Genomic DNA, 26,358 nt, shown 5'->3' with positions numbered 1-26,358 from the left:
AAAGATGGCACTGGGACAGACGCAGGTGCGAAGGGTCTCAGCGCAGCGCACACACGCAGCCTTCCTCGCAGAGGGAGACCGGAGGTAACGAAGCGTTGCCGCGGGACACCAGCCCCACCAATCACACGGCAGAGAGAGCCTTCCAGAACGCTGGAGGTCATCTGGCCCAGCCCCCCTGCTCAAGCAGGGGCACCTAGAGCACGCCTAGACCACGTCCAGGCGGCTTGGGACTGTCTCCTTCCGACACAGACTTTTACAAACAGCAAGCTGACAAGTGGAACTGCAAAAACATTTGCAGCGCGGGCAACACGCCCAGGTGTTTGGTGACTCTCTCCGACCCACTGAAGTATTCTCTCCACCACACAAGCAAAACAATGCCACAGCAGCAAAGCCTTGTCACCATTAGTTCTCTAAAACTGTATCCAACAGCTCTCGAGGTGGAAGACATGGAACTAACAGAAGCCTGGCTCAGTTCGTTTCACTGTCTCAGAAAAGCAGGCCCCAGGCAAACCAATGCAGGAGAAGCAGTTGACGCAGCAAGTGAATGAGGAGCACAACAGGACACCGTGTTGTGTGCCCGAACGCGTGTGCCAGCTGCCAGCCGAGACCGATAGGATCACCCACGCTGACGGGCCAAAGAAGGCACCTGAACGACCACGTTTAGCCATACACCCCAAACAGCGTTCAGCATTCCCGGCAGAATTAAGCCCAGAATTGCCCATAACCTGTCCAAATGTGTCCAGGAAGCAGATATTGGACCCGAAAGGCTGGCACCATACTTCTTGCTGCTGGCAGAAGCTCCAGACCTGGGGTCATGGTTTATGCAGGAAGAAATCCAGCACTTCTGTTTAGTCAGCAGCTTTGCTGCGTGATGCGTGCTTCACGCCAAACTGAAGAGAAGCCCTCAACACACCCTGCATTCCTGTAAAGCTGTGCTCTCCCCATTACACCCAGTCCTCGTCCCGCAATCGCCGCTCCACGCAGACAGCGAATTTCCCGCCTCCCCCGTTGGGCGGTTACCCGTGTTGAAGCAAAGAAATGGTTCTTGAAGAGCAACGGGGAGGGAAGCAGCGTACGGCCTCTCAGCGAAGCTGTGCCTTGACTGATTTATTGCTGTATATCAGGTCACCATCAGACCCCTGCTTTCCCAGAGCAGCTCGTCGTGCGCTCCTTGGCTCTGGCACACCACAGCCGCCTGCTGAAATGCTTCTGCCTGGCTAAATCAGTCACTTTGACATTGGTTGCTTTCAGAAACACACCCAAAGGTACAAGCAGTGTTAATTTTTTCAAAACAGAGAACAAAGAACACAGCTGGACCAAGTTCTAGGGTGTTTCTCTCATGACTGGTTTTAAAGGGTTGATCTTTGGTTCTCCCTGTCCAAGACTTTGAAACAACACAGTCTGAGCTGCTTTGACACGGCTCGGTGCATTCACTGCCATTTTTTCTTTCAGTCACAAGTTCTCAGAATTAGAAAATGAAACCAAGAAACGATCATGTCGTTAGAAGCAGAGACAGAACGTTCTGTTAGCTGAACTGATGAGAGACTGGATATGACGCTGTGGACCCTTAACCAAGGGCTACGTTATTGCCACTTTACCCAAGCTTATAAGCCCCTGGAGGGTCTCGTCGGTGCATTGCTGGCAGAGAAGTGCCTGAGCAACAAATCTGAAAGATGACAAGAAGCGGAAAACACCAGACACAGGAGACCAGAGGTTTCAGTATGTGGCCAAGATGCCCATTACCGGGAAACTCTCCCGAGCCACAGCACCGTGCTGGTGCTCACACTGCTTCCAGTCTTCCTCCAGTCAGGACTCCCCCGTTGCCTGCGTGCTCTGGATCCGCCGCTTGTTCTCAGCCAGCAAAACACGCACCTTTCCTGCACAGAGAGACAGCTTTAACCAGGGTATCTATGTGTGAAATAGCAAACCCCGTCCGAGAAGAGGACCGGCAGCTCAAGACTGAACTTTGTTAAAAGGCTGCTTACCTGTCATATGGTTAGAAACTGGTCTTCTGCTCATTTGCTACCTGTACTTCTCTGATTTTGGACAACACACTGCTGATCAAAGTTGCTCTTTTACGCACACGTTCTACATTAGCTTGCTTGTTATGATTGATAATGACTTTGGTCGTACGACTGTGAAGCAAGAGGGAAAATATATCAGCCTGGGGTCATCAAAGTGATGATTAGTTGCCCATCATGGTCCCCCCTTAAAAATTACCTTCTGTTAAGGCCGATGAAGGCAAACGATAAGGCTTGGCTCTCTCTACAGCCAGCTTCCTTTGAAATCTGGGAAGGCTCTTGCCGTACTGGTGTGACAGGGAATGTCTGGCAACTGCTCTCTCTCTCAAGCGAGGATCACGATCATTCTGATGAATGAAAAGCGTAAATCAGAAAGTGAACTAATTCCAAGAAGATTAAGTGGCAAAGTGACAAATTCAGTGACACTGCTGTTTACAAACTTTAAAAAAAAAAAAAAAAAACTTAAAGCAGGTCGCAGTCTATAGGGCCTTTACATGGATTTTACAAATTCATACAAAAATCACCGACTGCAGCCCACCTTACCCCAATAGTCCATTTTGCATTGGAGTTCTCTTCCACGAAAGATAGTTTAGGTTCCTTTGCTCGTAGAGGGGGAGTAACTGATTGTCTTGGAGATGCACAGGGACTTGCTGGGCATGCGGTGCGAAGCCTGGATTTCAGAATAGACTTCGGTGTAAAGCCAGGAAAGGCAGAAGCAGACGTGGCCAAAACTTTAGCTCTCTATGAAAAGAAATATGAACGACGTGTTTGTATAAAATGCGCCCTTTCTCTTTTGGACATCCCATTGACACAAACTCCTAAATACTTACAGAAGTGGAAATCTGAATTGTATATGAGTGTCTCCTCACCCAGAAATATTATACAGCCTCTCCTCCCTGGCTATATAGCAGTGTTGGGAAACATAATTTCAGCAACAATACAGCCATTAGCACTGGATAAATATTTGTCATACAAATAGCTGGTGTAAGAATGACAACTTTTACCTGGGAACCATCTTTGTGTATTAGTGTCTGTAGAGTATCTCAGTGAAACTGTATGTTCAGTGCGGAGCAGCTGTTAAGAAAGCTATGAGGCTGCCGGTGTACATCAAACAGAATAATAATACAGACATTAAAACGACCATGTATCATACTGTTTGTGACGTTATTCTTTTTTACGGCATTTGCCATTTGGTAGTTTTGATTGTGGCACCCTGTCGCGTTAAAGGGGGGTAAGGGGAGTCTGAGAAGTGGCAAAAGGAGAGCCCTCCCGTTGAGTCACGAGGTTCAGAGGAGACCCCCTTGCTTTCTAAACTCTCTCTCAGAGGAGAGTCTAGGTGCGGCTGGATCAACTCCTAGTCCCAGACTTGGTCAACGGTTTATGTCTAAATGGTTAAGTGTGCAGCCACTTCTCAGATTCAACTTGCCTGCCAGAGCCCCTCCAAGGACTTTCACTGAAACAGTTTTGCAAAGTTGAAACAATAGGTGATTTATTCAAGCGATAGTTATCACAGATTCAGAATTGCTGTTGATAAATGCACTGTCTACAAAAGTTGAGCTCAAAGTAATAGTTTAGCGTTTTAGTTAACAATGTGTTCCCGGGGCTATGTCTGACAAAGTCAGAGGAGCGACTCTTAGCAAAAAGGCGTCCTTTCTTGGGGGGAGAAGATAGGTTCAGGCCCGTCGACCTGTCCGTCAGGTGAAGTTCTCGCTTGGCTCCTGCTCCCAAAGAGAGTTTTCAAGTGCCAATTTTTATATGTTTGGAAATCTTTTTGCGAGGTGGGACTAAGTCAATTATTGTGTATCGATTGGCTCTTGGCATGGAACGTTGTGTCGTCAGAAGCGGGACTCAGCCGTGTGACACGCCTTCGGAGCGGGCATCTTGGTATGTGCATCCGGGGGCCATAGACTTGTGTGAGTCTAAGTGATGTAGGTAACCATTTCCACTTGGATTACGGGGGCTTCATTCTGCTCCCTGTCTTGCAGCTCAGGGTGCTGGGTACTCCTGAGGCACAGAAGGCATTAAGTACCTCAGCCTTTTCCTCATCCTTTGTCACTATGTTTCTCCCCGCATCCCCTAACGGATCCTCAGCCCTCCTTCTGTTGCTAATGCGTTTATAGAAATATTTTTGATTGTCTTTTACAGCAGTAGCCAGATTAAGTTCTAATTGGGCTTTGGCCCTTTTAATTTGCTCCCTGCATAACCTCATGCCATCCTTGTAGTCCTCCTGAGTGGCCTACCCCTTCTTCCAAAGGTCATAAACTCTCCTTTTTTTTCCTGAGTTCCAGACAAAGCTCGCTGTTCAGCCAGGCCACTGCTTCCCTGCCAGCTCATCTTTCGGCACATGGGGACAGCCTGCTCCTGTGCCTTTCAGACTTTCTTCTTGAAGAATGTCCAGCCTTCCTGCATCCCTTTGCCCTGCAGGACTGCCTCCCAAGGGACTCTCTCAACCAGTGTCCTAAACAGGTCAAAGTCCGCCCTCCAGAAGTCCACTGTAGCAGTTCTGCTGACACCCCTCCTAACTTCTCCAAGAATTGAAAACTCCATCATTTCACGATCACTATGCCCAAGACGGCTTCCAACCATCATATCACCCACAAGTCCTTCTCTGCTCACAAACAACAGGTCCATCAGTGCTCCTTCCCTAGCTGTCAGGTTCCACCATTCTGTAGTCTTCAAAGCTGCATCCATACATAAATTAACATACATAAAAATAATCCATAGTCTAAAAGACTGCACATCAGAACAGTACTTCCATGTCCACTGTTAAAAGAATAGTTTTTTTGAATTTATTTTGACAGATTGAAGCTTTATAAGGACATTTACTCCATAACCTCAGATTATTAAAGAAATTATTACTCAAAAATATGGTTTGTAACTAAGATTTCTGTACACTTTTGTACCTTGTTCAGACTACTGCGTGAGCTTTACCATCAGGTTTTCAGTGCTGTGATATGCAGCCTTCCAGTATTGCAGACAAGAACTACTTCAACTAGAGTAGCATTCCTAGTAACCTTATGGCAATTATTTTGGCTCAAATTTCAAAGTATGTGGGTAATATCCCTTTAAATTTGAGATCTTATTCTAAGCATCACACCCTCTCTACGCTTCATTTTTGCTGACAACAAACTGTAAAAAATAGTGAAACGTCTGAGGTGTGATCGAGTTTTATGAACTAAGGAGCAGCTTTCCCAAAGTTTAAGACAAATACAAAGAAATATTGCACAGCCACAAAGACAACTGTTTACGGTCTGACTTCAGCCTAGTACAACTTAACCGTGAATGTGAGGAATGACCAGGTTGTATCGTCAGCCCAGTTCTTTGTGCCAGAAGGTCCAACATCATTTATAAAACTGGAAGTAGTTTGTTTTAAATTTTGGCTTGTTATAGAAATTCTACGCAAACTTTTACAAAGCTTCAAAAGCTTTTGGCTTTACTTCTGAGGGTCAGCAACTCTTGTAAACCAACAGCATAATTTCTAAGCAATACAGGCCACTCAACCCACTATTCCCTCAAAAAGCCGTCAGACATTAAGCACACCGTGAATTACACATTTGTATTGAACATTCCTAAAATAAGCTGTATTTACATATTATATAAATGTAAGAACTCTTAATATAAAATAGAGAACTGCAGTGACTAAGGAAATCACACTCCATATGGAGTTACTTATTGAGACCATTTGTTTATGAAATTTTACAATAATTTATATAAATTATCTCTTACAAATTACATTTTTTTTCTTTTTATTAATCCACACAATTTTGATGACTTTACAAACAGTCGTGTACATTATAAAGTTCAGAAACAGATAGAGCATCTTCCGGCGCACAACTGGCTTTGGAAAATTAGACAGTCTTTTTTTGTTCTTCTGTAGAGTCTTCTCTGCCATGTCTGCATCTTCTTTCTGTTTGCTTTTTGTTCCATCCACTGGACTTCCAATTTTAATGGAAGACAAATGTTATTTCTGTGAGTGGAGGTGACCAAGAACCTTATTTTCTTGTGGTTCTGTAAAGAAAGGGAAGTATCAAACTGATTTTTTAGTACCAACAGTATTTAGTAGAGGAAAAAACACCCCGTGGAATAACAAAATCACTGCCAAAGAATTATTTATGGGCTTCTTTGTACATATCAAATTGGTTTGTTAGTACCAAGAGTATTTAGTAGAGAACAACAAAACCCCCGTGGAATAACAAAATCAATGCCAAAGAAGTATTTCTGGGCTTCTTTGTACATATGGTCAAGGCAAAAAAGGTACATAAATAAGCTTCCTTTTTCATTCCTTACCAGACTGTCCCAAGCATTCTCAGTCACTATTCCTACGGGCTTTTAGAGCCCCCTCTCCCAGCTTTCAAGAGGCAAACACCCTCAAACAGTGCTCCACAAGGAACCAGAAAACATGTCCGGAAACAAGAAGCTCTCTCTACCCATTCTCTGACGCCCTCCTGCCTTCTATGGGGAACTAAAGACCGTAGGAGCTTGGTTTCATCAGGCGGAATAAGACAATACAAGGGCACGCCATCCTTGAAAAAAGCAGTACCCACTTGCCCTTTTCTGTCCCCTCCCTCTTCTGTTTCCATCAGAAAACTAAACCGTTAAGTGGGGAAACAGGTCTCTATCAGACCAGCAAGCTCGACAGGCTTGTAAAGTCAGAGCAGAACTGCACAGCCAAGTGAGGAAGTTAGGTGGCTAACAGCCAAATCACTACCACAATAAAGGAATGCACAGAAGTGTTCAAAAAGAATTTCGTACTTGCTTGCTTTCTTCTTTTTTGATTTTGCAGTTCTACCTCGCTTCAATTTTTGCTTTCCCACAGACTCCATAGATTTGGAATCCTCTTCCTCTTTAGTTGGAAGCTCCTATGTTAAGGAAACAGAAACGTCACTCATCCACAAGTTCTGACATTTCTACAAAATACAACGGCACCTTTCTTACATGAAGAAGTCATGCCAAAGTTATTTCCCAAAGCACTACAGTTTCTCTCCACAGAAAACAAACCTTCCATCTCAACTTACTCTACCATCCTAAAAGTTCAAATTCTGAAATGAGCAGAAAACGCATCAAGTAAGTTGAAAGAAAGCCACTGTGTCTTTTGTGAAAGGCAAAGCCGTAGTTCTTAATTCTTGACTAACACAGACACAAAACTTCCTTTTATAGCTAGTTTTCATGAAAGAAAATAAATTCTTTAGCTGATTACTTTAGAGCTCCCTTTTTAGTTATACTTCCAAGGAAAAAGGCAAGGCATTGCAAAGTATGGTTTCCAAAAGCAGTACCGAGCAAAAATCAAGAACATGAGACAACTAGAGCTTTTACTTACCGGTTCCTTCACAATTCGGGAAACGCTAGGTACATTTGTTCTCCTTGACTTCAAAAGACGGGGTGAAAAGACAAACTGAACAGACAAGTCCGGGTCTAAATCCTTAGGCTGCACAGGATGGGCTGCTTTTCCACCTAAAATGACAACGTATTGTTAACATGCACGTGCAATATACACAAAGGACAGCGATGAGAAATGAAAGCTGATCATCAAGAGCACAATAGCTTGCTGAAATAAAAGGTCCAATCATGTTTATAAACGCTTGGTGTGGAGGTATTTCTCCCCCATAACTGCCTCTTGGGATCCATTCTTTTCAAGTAAATTGTGAAACAGAAGTAAGCCACTGGAGTGATTTTTACCTGCACTTACATGATCAAAGCTCTTCTGCTCAAGAGGCAGCAACAGTCCCCACACATCTCAAAAACATTTTTTGATCATGTACTCAAATAAAAAGAATCCTACGAGCAGTAACTTCACCTACAAAGTACATGCCCATGAAAAACAATCACATAATTAAACAGCTCTATAGTTTGTTGTAAGATGCAGCTCATCTTAACTTACAAACCAAGCAGAATTTGGAAGCATGCCTCCTTTATCTCTCTGTTGGGATGGCAATCACATACTAACAGATAACCTCCAGTTTTCAAAACTGACAGAAATCATGGTCATGAAGAAAAACCAGCTCAAAATTCCATTCACTCTACTCAGATGAGACTCATCCTCTGCTTCCATCGCAGCTAGCCAGCCAGTCACGTAGAGTTAGGGAAAAAGCTGAATTGCCTCTTACAAATTTTTTATGTTGCATGGCTACATTCTTTACAATACTTAAAGCCAACCCCACAGTCTGTTTTCTGTGGCTTACAAAAAAACGCATTGTGCCCCACTTTGCATATAAACATAGTGCCCCTACCTTTACACTTCTTTCTCATCTTTGTCAGAGGAGGAGAGATTTCCACCTTCCCACATGAACGGAAGCCATCCTGAGCAGAGATGGCTTCTGTGTCTGCCGCCAAGAGATTTTGTGCCCTCTTCCTAGCATTTCTTCTAGGAGTGACAGGAAGCGTCACTTCGGGTTGAGGATGCGCTGATTTAGACAGACGCAGGTCAGCATTTTCTGACACTTCTGATGAACTCGGTGGTCTTCTTCTGCCTCTTTTAGATGGCACAGGTAAAAGGAGCTTGTCCCTAGGCTGCATCTCTTCATCCTTGACAGCAGTTTCAGTAAAGTGTGTTAGGTATCTGGAAATATCTTGACACTGAAATTAACTCATAACTGGGAGTTCTGTTTATGTTAATGAGGAACAAACAGTAAAGGACCTAAGCACCTAAATCATTCTGACAATGAGTTTGCTTCCCTCAGCATTTTCTCCTTTGGCAAATGCCACCCAAGTTCGACAAGCTGCACTCCCCAACATAGCTTATTATCTTTAGCGTTAAAACTATTTCTTTTTTAAGTCAAATAAGAAATGTTCAAGTTCTAGTAAACCAAATGAATGCACGGTTATTTTCAAAAATAGTTCAGGCCCTTTTCTTGTACTACTACAGCTCTCAGAGGCCCAGATCTTGGCAGCTTCTACTCTGTGTGATCGAGGTACAGAAAACGCACAGCAGAAAAACATAAAAAAAAAAAAAAAAAAGAAAATCTGCCCTTACGTAATGAGGTTTGAACTTGTGTTAAGCAGCTAAAAAATCTCAGATGGTTTTGTGTTTTTTTCTAACTATCGGTAAGACAGGACTGTCCTCAATTGGCAAAGTGTTTTCGTTTTTGTAGAAGATGGGAAAATAGTTCACTTACCCTACTTTCCTCTGTTGTAGGAAGATTGTTAGAAGCAGTTGTTTCTTCCTGGGGAAAAGGAACATTTCCTTCAACTTCAGCTGCTCCTCGATTACGTTCTTCAGATGAACGCACACACTTCCCCTTAAGGCCATTTTCTGAAGAGGACATTTTGGACTCCTGGTGGTTTGTTTCACTTCATCAACAGAACGAGAAAAATTCATCATCAAGCTGCACAACAAACCTCGAGGAGCTCTACCGATTACTTGCTCACTGTGAAATCTTCAAGTTTCAAAACAGAAAGAACTAAGAACAATTAGGAAGTCCTTTACCAGCATATCTACCTCCAAGTTGTGGCTCCCTTTATGCAATGAATCAAGGGCTTCACATTCTTCCCAGCTATCCAACACTACATAACAACATAACAACAGAGCTCTCTTAAAGAACAATCTGTTATTAGTCTTCTGTAGACAGAGAGCAATTGCTACGTTGGAGGTTGTGAACGAACTCAACAAAAGTCTGTCCCAGTATTTGTTACCACTTGAAATCAATGATGATTTCGTTACTATCCTTCTCTGTCTTTACCACTAAGCAGCTGCAGCTTTTAAAATATCTGGTGAGAAAGCTGCTTCCCTTTCCATAAACAAACAGGTCCTAATTGAGCATGCACAGAAAACAGAATTTAAGGTCGAGTTTCTTTCACCGTACCACCTGTAGGAAAATCATCAGACAACTACGAGGCTCTTTTCCGCTCTTTAAAATTCTGCCTATTTCGAACTGCAAAAGGGCAGAAACGAGGCAGAAACTGGGCAGGAAGTGGTATAAGGTTGCTATTTGATCACACAGTCCAGCCTGTCAAAATTCATACACCAACAGCTGGAGGGTAATCATAGGTTTAGTTGCAGCTAGCTGAAATTCGGTAAACTCAGTCACCACAATGCAAATACATGTATTTGCATCAATTCGGTTATCACAGCAGAAAAAGTCTCTCTCGACACATATTACTTATGACGTCTTGATTCTTAAGTGTCATATATTGTATGTGCAAAAAAAAGCCAAACAAAGCTTTATTCAGGTGCACCTGCCCTCCAAAACACTAACCTAATTCAAATGGATTTTTCTCTCTCTCTCCAAACACGTAGCTCAAGACTGAACTGTGTTAAAAGGCGGCTTACCTATCACAGTGCGAGAACCTGGTTTTCTGCTCATTTCCTACCAGTACTTCTCTGATTTTGGACAGCATGTTCCTGATCAAAGTTACCACTGAATGCGGTTTTCCTCCATTGTCTTGTTTTGTTATGGTTGATAAAGGCTTTGGTCGTACGACTGTAAAGCAAGAGGGAAAATATATCAGCCTGGGGTCATCCAAGTGATGGTTAGTTGCCCATCATGGTCCCCCCTAAAAATTACCTTCTGTTAAGGCCGATGAAGGCAAACGATAAGACTTGGCTCTCTCTACAGCCAGCTTCCTTTGAACTCTGGGAAGGATCTTGCCGTACTGGTCTGACAGGGAATGTCTGGCACCTGCTGTCTCTCTCAAGCAAGGATCACGATCATTCTGGTGAAGCAAAAGCGCAAAGCAAAAAGTTAACTAATTCCAGGAATTTCATTGCACAGAACTAACTGTGCTATTTCTAAGTAGTGAAGAAATGTCCTCAACAGGTATAGTGGAACACGTCCACTGCACAGAACGGCAGCAGGTTCTCTAAGAGGAGCCAATGGGGCCAATGCAGCACAAGGCAAAGGCGACAGAGGTGAAGGCCTGCTTTGAGGGGCTGCAGAAAAGCCTACCGATGAAGGAAACATGAGGGGAAGCGGTGATGAAATTGTCAGGCAGAGCTGACAATAGTTTATCACAGCCCACTTCCTTGGAAGCCAATGATCACATAAGCTGCAGCAAGCTCCTGTTTGCAATAGCTCGCATCCATCCGAGACACCCACATTGTCAGCTACTGCACTGAACTGAACTCTTTGAGAACCTGACGGGGTGGGAGGTTGTTCTGAGGGAAAGATGCTTTCGATTGCGCATGACCAGCACTGACTGCACGCTTCCTTGTGTGGACCTGTGGCACAGAACTAACAGACGGGTCTCTAAAGACAGCTCTGGCAGGGCTGTTCCCAGTCAAACTCCGTGGTTTGGATCTAAGACTACTACTACTTCTGCTAAGTAAAGTCAACACCTGCATTTCAAAGCAACTGGCAAAGAAGATGAAAATCAGATGACCATGTCTCGTAGCCTCTATGGCCCTCTCAGACTAGACGGATGTAGCTCCCCCTTGACTCCCTGATACGCACTCACCTGACTCAAGCTGGATGGCACGACATCCATCGGTGTTGGAGACAGCAAGCCAGGTACAAGGCACTTATTGTAGCTCCCAAGAATGGCTTTGCTTATTGCAGGACCAGATTTCTTTAAAAACTTCAAGGTCTGAAACATCAGTCAAAATACAGGTTAGGACAACCATTTTATTTAATCATGCAGGTTCTGGAGAACCACTAAGAGAAAGAATGTAAGTGTTCACTCACACTTGTCACACTTGTCAGAAAGTTTGCATCAGTAATACGCTTCAGGTTAGCAATCTGAGTAAGCATTACTGCCTAGAGTCTCACACAGTGCAGGCAGCCAAAGTAACAGCTACAGTTTATCAAAGAAAGTCCCTTAACACCAAACATCAGCCCTTGCAATGCTTTATTAAGTATCTCCTAGCTTCTCTGTCAATACGCAGGCCTTTCTTTTTCCCTCAGCATTGGCATAAACTACACTCTAGAAAAGCTAAAACTAACACACAACTTGAAATCACAATTTAGAAGACCCTTTCCATGCTTGTTTGTGCAGAAGCTGATTTATGCCAGAAATACTGGCATAAAACATTACCATTTGCATCAAACCGGAGGCATATAGCTGCAATTATGCGTGCGTATGGGCAGGACGAGCAGACAATGCTCTCTGGCACTGAAAGGAGTGCAATAGAAAACCCAGAAAAGGCACATCTCTTGACATTCTCCAGAAAGACACAGGAAAAGATCACCTCCTTCTGGAAGACGATGCAAGTCACGTGAACAACTCCGGAGCTCAGCAAGCACATCCCATCTGCAGAAACAATGAACGTTTGACAACCTTCCGTACTCTCACTGTTATGTCATGGCCAGTTTACATGTTTGAAATCGCAGCATCTGGAAAGCTAGAACTGAGCACCCATTTGCTTCATCAGATCACTTCCAAACTTGTCCAAAAAAATCATTACTGCTTGAGGAAATTTCATCTCTAGTTCTGTGGAGGTGCTGCGCTTTGAGCTTCAGTTCAAAGTCATTTCATTTTATCACCATCCCCACTTCACAGGCTACATTACAAAAGCACCAAACGCCAAAACTCAGCAGACTCCCAGACAGGTTTCACAATATTAAATACCTTCTCACTACAACATAATCAGAGTTGGCTTGGGGGAGGGGGGGAGGGTTGCTGGGTTTTGGTTTGCCTTTTGAGTGACAAACAATGAACATGAGAACCACTAAATGGCACCTGACCTCCACTGAAGCTCACCACTATTAAAAGCAGTGAAATACCTACCAAAATTATAGGTGCTTGGACGAAAAAATTGCTCAGGTGGCAGACAAGAAGGTGAAACTCCCCATCTTAGACTCCGCTTGTGTACCAGAACATCCAAAATGAGGTTTGGAGACGTCATGCTTATTACAGGATCCAGTGACCACAGCGCAAAATAGGGGCAGTCATCAAGGAATTCTTCTGGCCTTCAAGAAAGCAGGTGCATAAGCTACACGCCAACTTTCAAACGACTTCTTTGTAGGGGTATGGAAAACAACTCCATAAAAAATCTACCTTAGTGATTCTGGCATTTGAGCACGATACCAGCAATTAATGTCAAACACACACAAATAAGTCGATGGTTTTCCCTGACCAGCCGTATTCACTTGCCAGCTGAAGACTGATACACTGGTTTCAGGAGATATTACTGTAAAAGACAAGACATTGTTTCTTAGAGGTAGAAAATAGGAGATAGCTGATCGTTTTAAAACACCACTTTCTGGCTTGGCTTCGTTCTCTTTTACCACTCGTGAAACACTGCGATTCCTAAGATAAGTTAAATCATGAAATCATTTTGTAATTAAAAAGATTAATGAAAACAAAATTACGGACTAGCAAACATCTCTGTGATAAGTTCCAGTCATACTGCCCCTTTTTCTTGTGCAGACTGCATCGGTTCCAAGCCAAAGCCAACACACAATTATTAGCTGCTGAAGTTTTCCATACATGAAGAGTTGATCAAGAGACCCTTAGCTAGATGACCAGTTTGACAAAACAAAGTATGCTTGGAACACATACATTGCTACTTTTAGAAAGCATACAGATGATTATCGGACACACTTGTATCACTCAGCTGGCATTATGAAGTTCCAGATCTGACTCCATTATGATTTTAAGGATAGCTCCTTGCCAGCATATTCGGAATGAAAGACGACAAGTATCACACAAAAGAAACAGAAAAAACCCAAACTCAACAAACAGGAAATCGGGATCAAGGTTTTCACACAAAACATCCACGATATTGTACTCCTGTTCTCTCGAGAAGCGGAACGGTCTGTCTTCTCTGGGGAGAACGCTTTCTCGACATGGAAGCACAGCGTGTGGTACATCATTTACCCTAACGGAGTAGGGAAGACGACGACACTTTGCTTGGCAAAACGTTTCTCTGCTCTCTGTTGAATTCATCAGCACCCTTTAGGGATCCTCACCCACTTTCCTGTGTTTCCTTGTGAACTTCTGCACCACTTGCGTTTTCTTAGCCGCTGAAACTGCCTAGCAAGCTATCCATTCTTTTCACCATTCAGAAGACAGCGTCACTGCTAGCCTCAACCCACATCCAACACAAGCTCACGTGTGCCTAGAACTTCACTTCAACAGATTCTGAATAAAAGCTGATTAGAAACCACCAGAAAAGTTGCAGATATTTCTCCACGCCACCTGCTTCATAAAAAGGAGACAGAAAGGGGGTTTTGGTTCTTGTCTTGTTCGGGGCATTTTTGGGGGGTGGCAGAGTGATGGTTGGTTGCTTGGTTGGTTTTAACAAGCCGTTGGAAGGCACTCTCCTCAGAAACATGACACGAGTGGAGAAAATCCAGAGGTGTTTTAATTCGATTTTGACACGCTGTTGATCAAGGATGGCATCACAAAAGAGACGGAAGTTGCCAGTTCAGGACTAAATCAACCCTAATGAACAGAAATAGCCTAGAAACACCATGCAAGTGTCTTCTTTACAACGTCAGGCAGAAGGTAAGGCCAGTAAGGAGAGACAGAAGGTGAAGAATGCAGTCAGAACAAAAGGCTGTGAAAGCCACCACTGCAGCAGGCTCAAAGATATGGTCAGAGCAGAATCAAATTTGTAAACCCAGAGATATGTATTTAATTATTGCAACATAATGAAAGACACCACCAGAGTTTCGACTGTCTATGTGGACAAGGAAATCTATCGCTTTCAAAACTTGCAGGTGTAGGAACCTATTAGATTTAGAGAGGAAAAAATGGACAGGTAGATCATAGAATTATTTAGGCTGGAAAAGACCCTGAAGATCATCGAGCCCTGCCGTAAACCTAACCCTGCCAAGTCCACCACCAGACCACGCCCTTAAGCACCACCTCTACACATCTTTTCAATACCGCCAGGGATGGTGTCTCAACCACTTCCCTGGGCAGCCTGTTCCAATGCTTAAACAGCTTCCTTGCTGCTCTTCTTTGGACACGCTCCAGCAACTCAAGGTCTTTCTTGTAGTGAGGAGCCTAAAGTAAAGCTGTTCTTCAAGGTGAGGCCTCACCGGGGCCCAGTACAGGGGGATGATCCCTACCCTGCTGCTGCTGGCCACACTATTTCTGCTACAAGCAGGGAGGCCGTTGGCCTTCTTGGCCACCTGGGCGCACGGCCAGCTCATACTCACCCGACTCTCAACCAGCACTCCCAGGTCCTTTTCCTCCAGGCAGCTTTCCAGACACTCTGCCCCAAGCCTGAAGCATTACACACGGTTGTTGTGACCTAAGCGCACGACCCGGCACTTGGCTGTGTTGAATCTCATGCAATGGCCTCAGCCTATAGATCCAGCCTGTCCAGACCCCTCTGTAGAGCCTCCCTACCCTCAAGTACATCAACATTCCCACCTACCTTAGTGTCTTCTACAAACTCACTGAGGGTGCACTCGATCCCCTCGTCCAGACAACTGACAGAGATATTAAACAGAACTGGCCCTGATACTGAGCCCTGAGGAACACCACTTGTAACTAGCTGCCCTGTTTGAACAGGGAAAAAAAAAATCAGGTAGCGTTCCTAAGCAAAGGAGGGAGTTCTCTCATGCTTCAAAGATGACAGCTGGAGGAATAAAACGACTGACCAGCATTATACAGATGACCCCACCATACATCGCTATAGCCTGTCAGCCAGCATACAAGAAAACCTATTTTTTTCCTTTAAAGAAGTCACACACAACTTAAGCACCCGATTTTTCTTTTTCAATAACCCAAACAAGCATGTCTCTACTGATATTTAAGACTTTTGGACTCGGGTACAGAACAGCATTCATTGCTTAGATTCCAAAACCATTTCTTTTAGAATAGCCACACATGGACATCACAACACACCTTCATTAACGCTTTCGTCTCCATTAACGTGGTTGCAAAATTTTTCTACAGTCTGACAGCTGAGTAGCTTGATATTGCTGGTCTGCCCTCTCAAGGGAAGGACTCCATCCGCGAGATCTAAACTGTACTTTTCGCCACAGTATTCCAAACCCTGCGGACAAAATAAAAGAAGAGAGGAAAGGGCCAGTTGAGGTACGAACATACAGTATACTGAAATAGCAAAGAATGCATCTATCTAATAGAACATGTTTACTATATTGTATATTCCCCACGAGCTTACTTCTGGATGGCAAAGAGAAACTCCATGTCACCACTTCAAGCAGGGCGGCAACAAACTCAGTGGCAGACGCTCTATTAACACCTCACCCTCCCACCAGAGGAAGGGTAAAGGAGGAAAAGGGAGAGAGACTTACAAATTGAATATGAAAATTTTTATTAATCACACTACTAATACTGATAGTATTAATAATAGGAGAAATAATGCAAAATTTACAAAACCAATCCTGAATTTCCCAGAGCTGGGAGATCTACGCTGCATGTCTTCATTACAGAACTGACCAAATTAGAGAAGTCATGCCATTACTGCACCTAAAGCTCTGTCGAGAGGTATTACCTATAGGCACACCGCTACACTGAAAACGCATCCCTCTCTAGTAGCTATGAGAACTGCTGACTGATTAACCGTCTTCTTTCAAACCATGTAAGCTCTTACCACCTCCTCCTCTAATCTTGTCAGAGACTAACAGGTGAAATATCCCTCAGCTCCTTCACCAAGCACAGCCAACAGCACCAGGGGAAAACAGAGAGGACGTGCGATGCACACAGACTATGACTTTACCATCACATATTATTACAGAGCCAGCCAACTACTTTGAGATGTACACAAACCCTGGCAGGACTGTGTTACGCCTCTGATACCACCATTTTCTAATTAAGCATTAACTGAAATACTGGCTTTCCAAATACAGGATTCGTTCAAACTGTCTACCATGCAACGCAGGAATGTGTGTATTGTGGACAAATAGCAGCTCGACAATTCAATGCACTACGTTTAGCAACTGCTGAGATGGTACAAAAAAGGTCTTTGAAAGCAGATCATAAATACACTGTTAGGCTAATCACTTGAGCACAGACTTACAACAGCCTTGAAAGCAACAGTTGATGCTCATTTGTGCCATGTGTTCCACAAGTCCTGTTTGTGACTTATTACTGCGATACAAAGTCAAAGATGCCCTGTTTCATAGCCACAAGTCTGATTCCTGGAATGTAAAGCGCTGCTGTAGTATATTTGGAAGGTGGCTGAAGAACCTGTCTTTTCTCCACAGAGGGCCTGGCTGTTCAGTTCTTCCTTGCAACACCTTGTAAGATTGGTTCCTGGTTCCATCTTCCACAACGCTCCTCACAGGGAAGCAGAAACAGCAGGGGAGTAAAAATATCCCAAATGCAGAGACTGGTGCCTCACACCTCCTAGAAGCCTGGCAATGTATTACTGGTTGCGCAGTCTGCAGAGGGTTGAAAGTCTTCCATTAACCACCCCACCGCTGTCGCCGGTCACAAACACAAGAACCTCATTTAATCACTTTGGGTGCCTTTCTAAAAGAGCGTCAAGTGGAATTTCTAGCAGACCCACATTTAAAAGCTGCTGAAACATTTCAGCCCTCAGAGGTGAAAACTGACACTCGGCACATCTTGTTCAGGAAAGGAAGATGACCAAGGCAAAGAACTGCCAAGTAGGAAAAGGTCCCACATTTTAACATGAAAGTGTCAAGACAGAATAAAATAGCCACGAGAGGAATGGCTATAGGCAACTGGGTTTTTCTTGCAAAGCAGCCCACACTACAATGTCTTGTCTTGGCCACTGCGAAGACTGTACTCACAAAGAACTTTTGAAAGAGGATAAACCAAAGCAGAAGTTCAAAAATGAAACTGAAGAAGTATTAAAGGCACTTCCTCCTATCAACCTGCCACAGGGCTTATAGGGCACTACAAGAGATGCAGAAGTGCACTGCAACGAAAGCCCTTTTACAACTAAAAAGCCAGTCAGGCTGCTCCGTGCCTCCAGAGCACTGTATATTTAGGTCAGAAAAAAAATGCCCATAAAGAGATGACATCCATATTTAGAACCTGCGGAATCACTTGAAGATATTTACACCTTGGTGCCCTGAGAGACAATGCCTTTTAAAGAAACACCGCCTTTTCCAAACACCAAACTTTTCTCTATTCAAAAGCAACATTTACAAATGAGGAAAGACCTGTCCTATATGCGATGACCAAGGTCAAAACTTCATCTCATCCCAAGAAATAAAACAACGCATAGTCCCTAAAAAAACAGAGGACCATGATACAAGAATCACCCCTATTTCGTTCCGTACCTACTGAAACTATGCAAGAGAAAGTATAAAAACAGGAGGAAAGAATTGCTCTGACTGATTTTGGAAGAATTTCAAGCATACTACTGAATGGAATCAGACGTTACACAGATGCATCTTCAATCTGTTTGACAGCTGAGATATAATGATACCTCCTCTCTATTTTAAACACAACATTTTTGGAGCCGGTTCTAAAAAATTATGTATCCTCTTTGGACCAAGTCATACCACTGTGTGCTGTCTTGACTTCTCTTGCTGGCTTTAAGAGTAGATGTCGTAGGTAACCCAGCCAAAAAGTAGAACGAGCTATCTTTATAGCAACTAAGTTACAGGATCAACACTGAAGAGACATTGCAGGTACATTTCATCTGAAGTCCAGTTAAGAGAGCGCAAAAGAAAAACAAGAATATAAAACAAAAGATATAGGACTGTATTTTAGGAAAGGACAAAGGCCATGCCCAAGACGACTCAGCCAAAGATTATTTTTTCTTGCTAGGCATCTCTGAATTTTAATGGTAAAGATTTGCCCTGACAAGTTAACTGCTGCTCACTTAGAGAAAATGACTCTTTTCGTCTTTTCACATACATGCACGTCTTACCTCATACATGGCTTGTCCTGATACCAAGCGTTTTCTGTCACCAAATGCTAACTGCAACAGATGCAAGCTCACAACATCACCTTCACTGAAAAAGGTATAAACGATGACATTTGATTATAAAGCTGCTTTATAGTCCTCGTTTTCATTTCTTCATAGCAGGCTCTTGCTGAAAAGAAAAACACTGCTTCCCACAACCTGGTAATTGGTCACATTTAGCCACTGAAACATGAAGAAGGCAGTGTTGACACTAACAGCTGCAGGGGCAAATGCTAACCATGCAATTTGAAAGCCTTAACCTCTTGCATGAACTCAACATTATTGGAACTTGCTCTTCACGGTGGAGAGTTCTTGATCAAAACTGCTTTAAAGTCAAACTTTAAAAGATTGTCACTCTACGAATGGCTGAGCTGATTCAATAGCTTGCTGATGCTGAAGGAGAGAGAGATCTTTCTCCTCTTCTTCCTTCCCTTCCCAGCAAGTTCCAGTCCCTCTCTTGCATACACTGAGTCCTTCCACACACTGATTCCATTCATTAGCCCAGCAGGAAACCACTGACTCTTCTGCTGAACGGCGATCTAATGCTATTTTAATACCATGGTGCAAATATCAAACAGATCATGAAACAGTCGTCAAGAAACAAAGGAAAGCCATGAAGAAGGCAAGCACAAACTAATACAGCCACTGTTGCTTTGCCTTCTTCCACAAGGCACAAACTATCAGCTCACCCTTCATGTCTGGTCAATCCTGTAAACATTGCATCGTAACACATTACATACCCGAGAGAATCTCCTGCACAACTAAAGAAACAAAACAAACGCACATGTATCATCTGTATGTGAAGAAACATCTAAAAAAAACCACAACAGTGACTCATAGTAAGTTTGTATTCACCTTTCTTGTGTAGACTGAACAGCCCACAAGTAGCAACGATTGCGAGGATCGTTCTCAGGCTCTTGAAACGTGACAGCATAGACAGGAATCCTTCCTCCTTCAAACTGAGAGTGGTGCCTACAGAGTTAAGAAAAAAAAAAAGGAGAAAAAATAGAAAAGGTGACCCTACTGTTTGTAGAATTGTCGAAGCATCTCCTGAGAAAACAGCACCTTACATGCGTATCCTCAACGAACAGACAGTCAGACTTCCATCTCAAACAAGTGAGTCAAGGTAGCTACTACATTTTAGGCAACAGTCAAGAGGTGAGGAAATTACTGCCTATCTAACACAATAACCTGGATTTATGTCCTCCTCTGCCTGAGGATATGCAACATAACTGATCCCTTCAGTTGCCAAGCAAAAAGGTTCTTGCTATTCTTGTAGCGTACATAAATATTGAATTTAAAATGCAACATATCTTCCAAACAAATTTACAACAGCTACAAACAGACCTCTGCACCTCCAGGCATGGCCAAGTGTAAAGGCCTACTTACTCCCTCTTCAATGTTTTCATGTTCCATAGGGACAGGTAGCCATCTGAAAAACCCACAACGAGCTGATTGCTTCTGCTGATGTAGTGCAGGGTTGATATTGCTGATCCTGAAGGATTTTGTAGTTGGAAAGAGAGATGTCTCCCTTCTCCGGTCACAGCTGCTCTTCTCTGTGGAACTTCAGCAGGAATTCTAGTGAAAACTTCTAGATCTATGCACACAGAACCACACAACAAAGGAATGTGTTATGCCATTTACATTGCATGCTAAACACTGACATGACAACACGTAGAATCTCATTCTACCATCCCAGGCAAAATACCCACTGATGCAACACTTCTTTGCCACTTCCATTTTGGACCTCTTCAAAGAGCAGAAGAACTCTCCGATCGGACAGGTATTCTCACTCCTATTTCAAAACCAGGTAAAAGTCTAACCTTCATAGCAAATTCTTCTTGGACTCTGTAAATCAGGAGTTTGGGCCTCCTGATGAAGCTATTTGAAGTTATTCGTCCAAAGGCACGATTTTTGAGAAGTCAGATCTATTTTAAAAAACAAGCCTAAAATTTGCCCCAACTCAATTAACAGAAGCAGCAGAACTTTCCTGAGAAATAGGGCACCTCTGACACAACCGCCTATCAGGCAGCTGCACTGACACACACGGTAAAACTTCTACACCTCACTGGCAAGAATCGTCGTGACGGAGGGATCTTGGCAGCAGGGAGGCGCTTACGGCATTAGAAGGAGTGTTCAGCCACTCCCGTTTTCGTCGGTTCAGGACTGCACGATGACAGCCCACCGTCTGTAACGAGTAGTCGCGAATGGCTGCACGCTCCTGCCTTCAAAGTGGGATGCATATTGTTTATTGCAAAGACACACCTTGTCTTACTGTTAAACGCAAGTTTGAAAACTGCAAGCTTACCCAATGCTTCTAGCTCATTCTGTTTGTAATAGAAATCATCCAAACAAAGGTCAACCAGAAGCAGATGACCAACATCTGTAGCCACTGCTGCCACTCCAGAGAGCCATTGCAGGCTCTGGTGAAGGTGCTGAGAGCTCACCCTGGGTCCTCCGTGACTAGTGATGGGTTCTATAGCAGTTACCTACAGGAAAACTACAAGTTAACAGTGAAGCTCTTTGACAAGCTAAATAGAAATCACTCCAAGGTGAAGGCAGAATTAGCACGTCACAAACAAGAAAGTAAACACAGGATCATAAGACTTCAAAAAGAGCATTGTTTCCCAATCACATCAAAAAGAGGGGGGCGGGGGGCGGGAGGCCTGTACAAAAATCTGTTGCTGCCTTCCATTTACTAGATTTCCTGTGGTTATTTCACTGAATTAACTTCAACTTCAATGCTGCATTCTAGTATTACGGCCTACCAACGTCCATCACCTGTTTAGAAATAACAAACTCCAAGAAAACAGAAAAAATTAGTCATATGCAAGAAACTCGATCATGTTGAAGGGACTGAAGGATAAAAGTAAATCGAGTTCTCCCACTGCTCACAGCCCATCAGCTCTGCGGTACTGTCTATGCCTTCTTTGCCAAATAGCTCTTAGGATGAATCGTGGCTGTACGTCAGGCGAGGCAGCGGCTGAGTTGCACGGCAGACGCACCACTTCCATGCGAATGAAACACTTCTGGAAAGTGTTGACGGGAGACAGCAGCTTGGTAAACCGTACACTAGTCCTCACTTAGAATGAAAATAACCACCCGATAAAGTAGAAGCAGTTTTAAATGCACACCAGCACGTCTAGGAATGTGAACCAAAATTTAAAAAGCCAGCCTAAAGCAATGGCAAAGAGAACAGCAGCTTGTTAGGGGAAAAGCCAGCTCCAGCTAAGGGAGACGTGCACACCGCTCTTGAACACGCAAAGCGCTCTGCATGCGGCTTTACGACAAAGCAAAGGCAGACCTGCCAGCACCTGCAACACATCCCAGGACAACACTGACTGCTAGAGCAGAGAGACAAGCACCTGAAGACTCCTGCACTAAAGCCATACAACAAAAGAACACGGGCTATCCTTTCGCCTGCTTACAAAATGCAACACAACAGAAACAGGGAGTTATAACCACCAACAAAGTTGTACATGAAAAGAAAAGAAAGAAGTGAGCATCACAAGGTAGTGCATGGTTTTATATACACTTCTTTTGCCCCCACAGGTAGGCAAAAATAACCAAAGTCCTCAGCCCCAAAGGTTTCTCCTCTCCCAGATCCAGCACTTGCTATGGCTACACTCCCTGGCAGTCTGCCACACAATTGACCTTTCCTCTTGCTCACAAGCATTCGAATCTTTAGAAAGACCTATGGTAACTCAGACGACTTGTCTTTGTTTCAGATTTCCTAGAAATCCAATTCAATTTCCAATCTTCTGTGCTACTCCAAGGACTTTCAAACACATTTGGACCGAAAGGCAGTCGTACAGTCACTAGAAATACCCTGTATTAATAGACTAATGGCTTGACACCTTGGCCCAGAGGTACTCGAAGTTAGCGTTAACCTGTACCACTTCGTTGTCCACAGAACACACACCCACATGGAAAACAGTCCCTAAATTCAGGTGCTGATTAAAGCCTTTAAAACAGTCATGACAAACAGTGCAGAAAGTGATGTGAAGAACAGATCTGCATTTGACTTGAAAAAACAATCCGTGTGAAAATCAGAGAAACAGTTGGGCAGATTAAAAATATGTATGATGTTCTGTCTACTTTGGAAGTAAGAGTTAGAGGACAAATTCAGATCATATGGACAGTGGCTAAGTGCAAGTTTTGTTGGCTTGGTTTTTCTTGCGCTTACTCCCACTCACAGTTTCGAAGTTAACAGTCCAGCCAGCAATACCTGTGCTCTGTCTCTGCTGATCTAACTTCTCCAGTAGCAAAAAAGAAAGCAACAGACCAAATATGCTTGGAATCAGGAGCAGTCAGGGCATAGGAGCAAAAGATCAGACAAGCTTTGGCTTTATTCCAGAATTCATAACCTTCAGCACACAACTACCGAGTTGTCCCACCAAGGCTTCTTCATAGTTTCTCCTGAACCACTTCTCTGTGGTATAGAAAATCTCCCTCATAAAACTGATGAAAAAGTACGTACCTTTCCCGGAAGAACAACTGCTTTAACCACTCGTGATATTCCAAGGTCGTACAGACAGAGAACACTTCCCTCTGCTTCTTCCAGCCCAATCAGCAGTCCAGTTCTCTTCTGCCAGGAAAACTCCTTTACCGCACGAACAGTGGGAGGCTGCTTCTTCGCCCCCCTGAAACGGTATGCAGAGAGCCGCTCTCCTGTCACAGGGTTCACTACCTCAAGATGAGGACCACGTGCCAGCCATGCTAGCCCATTTCTCCCTGTAAGAGAAACGGAAGCTGACTAAAGCACATTTCCAACGGAAGATTGGAAACAACTGAAAAAACCACAGTCACTGTCCCTTTCCTTCAATAAAAGTACCGCCTTACCGAATCCCGGTCAGTTCTTTCAAATCACCCATTGAAATTCTCAAGCCATACATCTTAAAATCAACAACCTTATTATTTTCCACTTGACTGTCTGGGATAAAGATGACAATACATTGATCTAAACTCTTTCTACCATCTGCAGCTTTGTTTTGTTTCTAGTTTTGCTAGAAGTCATCTAGATGCGTATGGGAATACAAGCCTTGCAGTGTACTTCCAGTAGAACAACTCTAAGCCAATTCATTTCTAGTTTATTAATTGTACTTGACGCATGTAATCGATGGCCTTGATGGACTTGTCGAATGCAAGACAAAAGACAAACGGACTGAGGTTGTCAAGAGCCGAAGAGCTAACAAAAGAAGTAAATAACTGGTGCTTATATTACCAGACAAAAGTAAGGGGGAATAGCCCATCACTGTAAACTCAGTGATCTGTGGGGCGCCGCGGAGGCTGCGCAGCCAGAGATTGCTTTGGACAAAGCACAGATGGCCCCCGAATACACATATCAAGATGCCCGCTCCGAAGGCGTGTCACACTGCTGAGTCCCGCTTCTGACAACACGACATTCCATGCCAAGAGCCAATCGATACACAATAATTGACTTAGTCCCACCTCGCAAAAAGATTTCCAAACATATAAAAATTGGCACTTGAAAACTCTCTTTGGGAGCAGGAGCCAAGCGAGAACTTCACCTGACGGACGGGTCGACGGGCCTGAACCTCTCTTCCCCCCCCAAGAAGGGACGCCTTTTTGGTAAGAGTCGCTCATCTGACTTTGTCAGACATAGCCCCGGGAACACATTGTTAACTAAAGCGCTAAACTATTACTTTGAGCTCAACTTTTGTAGACAGTGAATTTATGAACGGCAATTCCGAATCTGTGATAACTGTCGCTTGAATAAATTACCTATTGTTTCAACTTTGCAAAACTGTTTCAGTGAAAGTCCTTGGAAGGGCTCTGGCAGGCAAGTTGAATATCAGACTCTCGTTACACCCCCCCCCTTTAATGCGACAACGCATGCCTGCTTTGGCAGGGATTTGGGCTTCAGACCTTAGAATGGGCACTGTGTTCGGAAATTTACACTTCTACACGGGATGTTTACACATTCCGTTGTGCTCAACTCCTTCAAGCTCAAAGGAAGTATTAACTCAAGTCCTGCATTTCCAGCCAGGTAGACAGATTCTACCTGGTCTTAAAAGAAGCCAAGACATCCAGACAAGCACCCAGCTCCACTTTCAGATAGCCTAGAAAGGCAACTACCTCATCTGCTTAGCCACTGTCAGCAGCTCGCACTGCGTACTCATCAGCACCCTAGTAAATACTTCGGAAATATGGCTGCAGCGCTCAACAGCCTTGTCCCCTTCCTCCTGTTTCTATTCAGACCAGAAAAGAAAGAGCAAAGGGGTTTGCCTCTGGAACATTGCCGTAGAACGATTTCTGCCTGCGATGCTATCATGGTCACAGAGCTTGAGCCGGTGCAAATGAAAACGGCCCCAAACAACACTCGTACTTTTGCGAAAACTGCCTTTTATTTCATCAGAAATTGAGGAGGGCTTACTGACTCTGCGTGTTCACGGAAATTCTTTGAATAGCACAAGACTGGTGCAGGTGCTTGTAATTTCAAAATTTAACTATACTCAAGTTTTAATATTGGCATTTATAATCGATAAAACACCATTTCTGCTCTCTCTAAACCTGGGGAGTCACCTTAACTGCACCAACCTGACACAGCTGATACTACGACCCGATGCTGCAGGTAACCTCCAGGCAATGACAACTTCATACCAAGACCAAGTTTATGGGAAAACACTCACCTCTAAAAAGATTCCCACGCAGCACAGAACGTGGGGTGTTCTCATCGTCCCCAAGGGCCTGAACAGTCGCCTCTGGAAACTGCAGCAGGCTGCGGGTTACCCGATCTGTTAGGCCTTGCATTCTTCACTGTAAAGAAAGAAAAAACACAAAAATGGGCTCACAGCAGCCATAAAGGTTTTTGACATTGACAGAAGTTTCATCAGTGTGCAGTCAATAACCTCCTACACAGCTTTTCCTTAAAAGATGGCACTGGGACAGACGCAGGTGCGAAGGGTCTCAGAGCAGCGCACACACGCAGCCTTCCTCGCAGAGGGAGACCGGAGGTAACAAAGCGTTGCCGCGGGACACCAGCCCCACCAATCACACGGCAGAGAGAGCCTTCCAGAACGCTGGAGGTCATCTGGCCCAGCCCCCCTGCTCAAGCAGGGGCACCTAGAGCACGCCTAGACCACGTCCAGGCGGCTTGGGACTGTCTCCTTCCGACACAGACTTTTACAAACAGCAAGCTGACAAGTGGAACTGCAAAAACATTTGCAGCACGGGCAACACGCCCAGGTGTTTCGTGACTCTCTCCGACCCACTGAAGTATTCTCTCCACCACACAAGCAAAACAATGCCACAGCAGCAAAGCCTTGTCACCATTAGTTCTCTAAAACTGTATCCAACAGCTCTCGAGGTGGAAGACATGGAACTAACAGAAGCCTGGCTCAGTTCGTTTCACTGTCTCAGAAAAGCAGGCCCCAGGCAAACCAATGCAGGAGAAGCAGTTGACGCAGCAAGTGAATGAGGAGCACAACAGGACACCGTGTTGTGTGCCCGAACGCGTGTGCCAGCTGCCAGCCGAGACCGATAGGATCACCCACGCTGACGGGCCAAAGAAGGCACCTGAACGACCACGTTTAGCCATACACCCCAAACAGCGTTCAGCATTCCCGGCAGAATTAA

At 44.1% G+C, this 26,358-nt stretch overlaps 1 protein-coding gene across 1 annotated transcript; it reads right to left on the bottom strand.

Annotated features, from left to right (window-relative positions):
- Nucleotides 1–1,806: 1,806 nt before the first annotated feature.
- Nucleotides 1,807–25,533, bottom strand: LOC142364508 (protein ELYS-like). Its single transcript, XM_075444116.1, has 21 exons — nt 25,413–25,533; nt 23,240–23,493; nt 21,068–21,248; nt 20,149–20,356; nt 19,615–19,731; nt 18,724–18,808; nt 15,756–15,906; nt 12,951–13,083; nt 12,681–12,862; nt 12,142–12,203; nt 11,412–11,540; nt 10,523–10,670; nt 10,288–10,438; nt 9,134–9,308; nt 8,249–8,543; nt 7,339–7,472; nt 6,811–6,880; nt 4,545–4,702; nt 2,565–2,762; nt 2,221–2,368; nt 1,807–1,877 (listed from the first exon to the last, which is right to left on the bottom strand). The coding sequence occupies exons 1-21, from the start codon at nt 25,531–25,533 to the stop codon at nt 1,807–1,809; spliced, it is 3,171 nt and encodes a 1,056-aa protein (XP_075300231.1).
- Between the last annotated feature and the right edge of the window lie 825 nt (nt 25,534–26,358).

The sequence above is a fragment of the Opisthocomus hoazin genome, chromosome 2 (genome assembly GCF_030867145.1).
Source record: "Opisthocomus hoazin isolate bOpiHoa1 chromosome 2, bOpiHoa1.hap1, whole genome shotgun sequence".
NCBI classification, from domain to species: Eukaryota; Metazoa; Chordata; class Aves; order Opisthocomiformes; family Opisthocomidae; genus Opisthocomus; species Opisthocomus hoazin.
This window is presented reverse-complemented; position numbering and strand designations above follow the sequence as displayed.

Bases quoted from the DNA above. Each gene is read 5' to 3' on its own strand.
- LOC142364508 (XM_075444116.1), bottom strand. From the start codon at position 25,533: ATGCAAGGCCTAACAGATCGGGTAACCCGCAGCCTGCTGCAGTTTCCA. The intron at 23,494-25,412 runs GTGAGTGTTTTC...TTTCTCTTACAG, and splicing joins GCGTGGGAATCTTTTTAGAG to GGAGAAATGGGCTAGCATGG. The intron at 8,544-9,133 runs GTAAGTGAACTA...ACTGCTGTCAAG, and splicing joins CTACAACAGAGGAAAGTAGG to GATGAAGAGATGCAGCCTAG.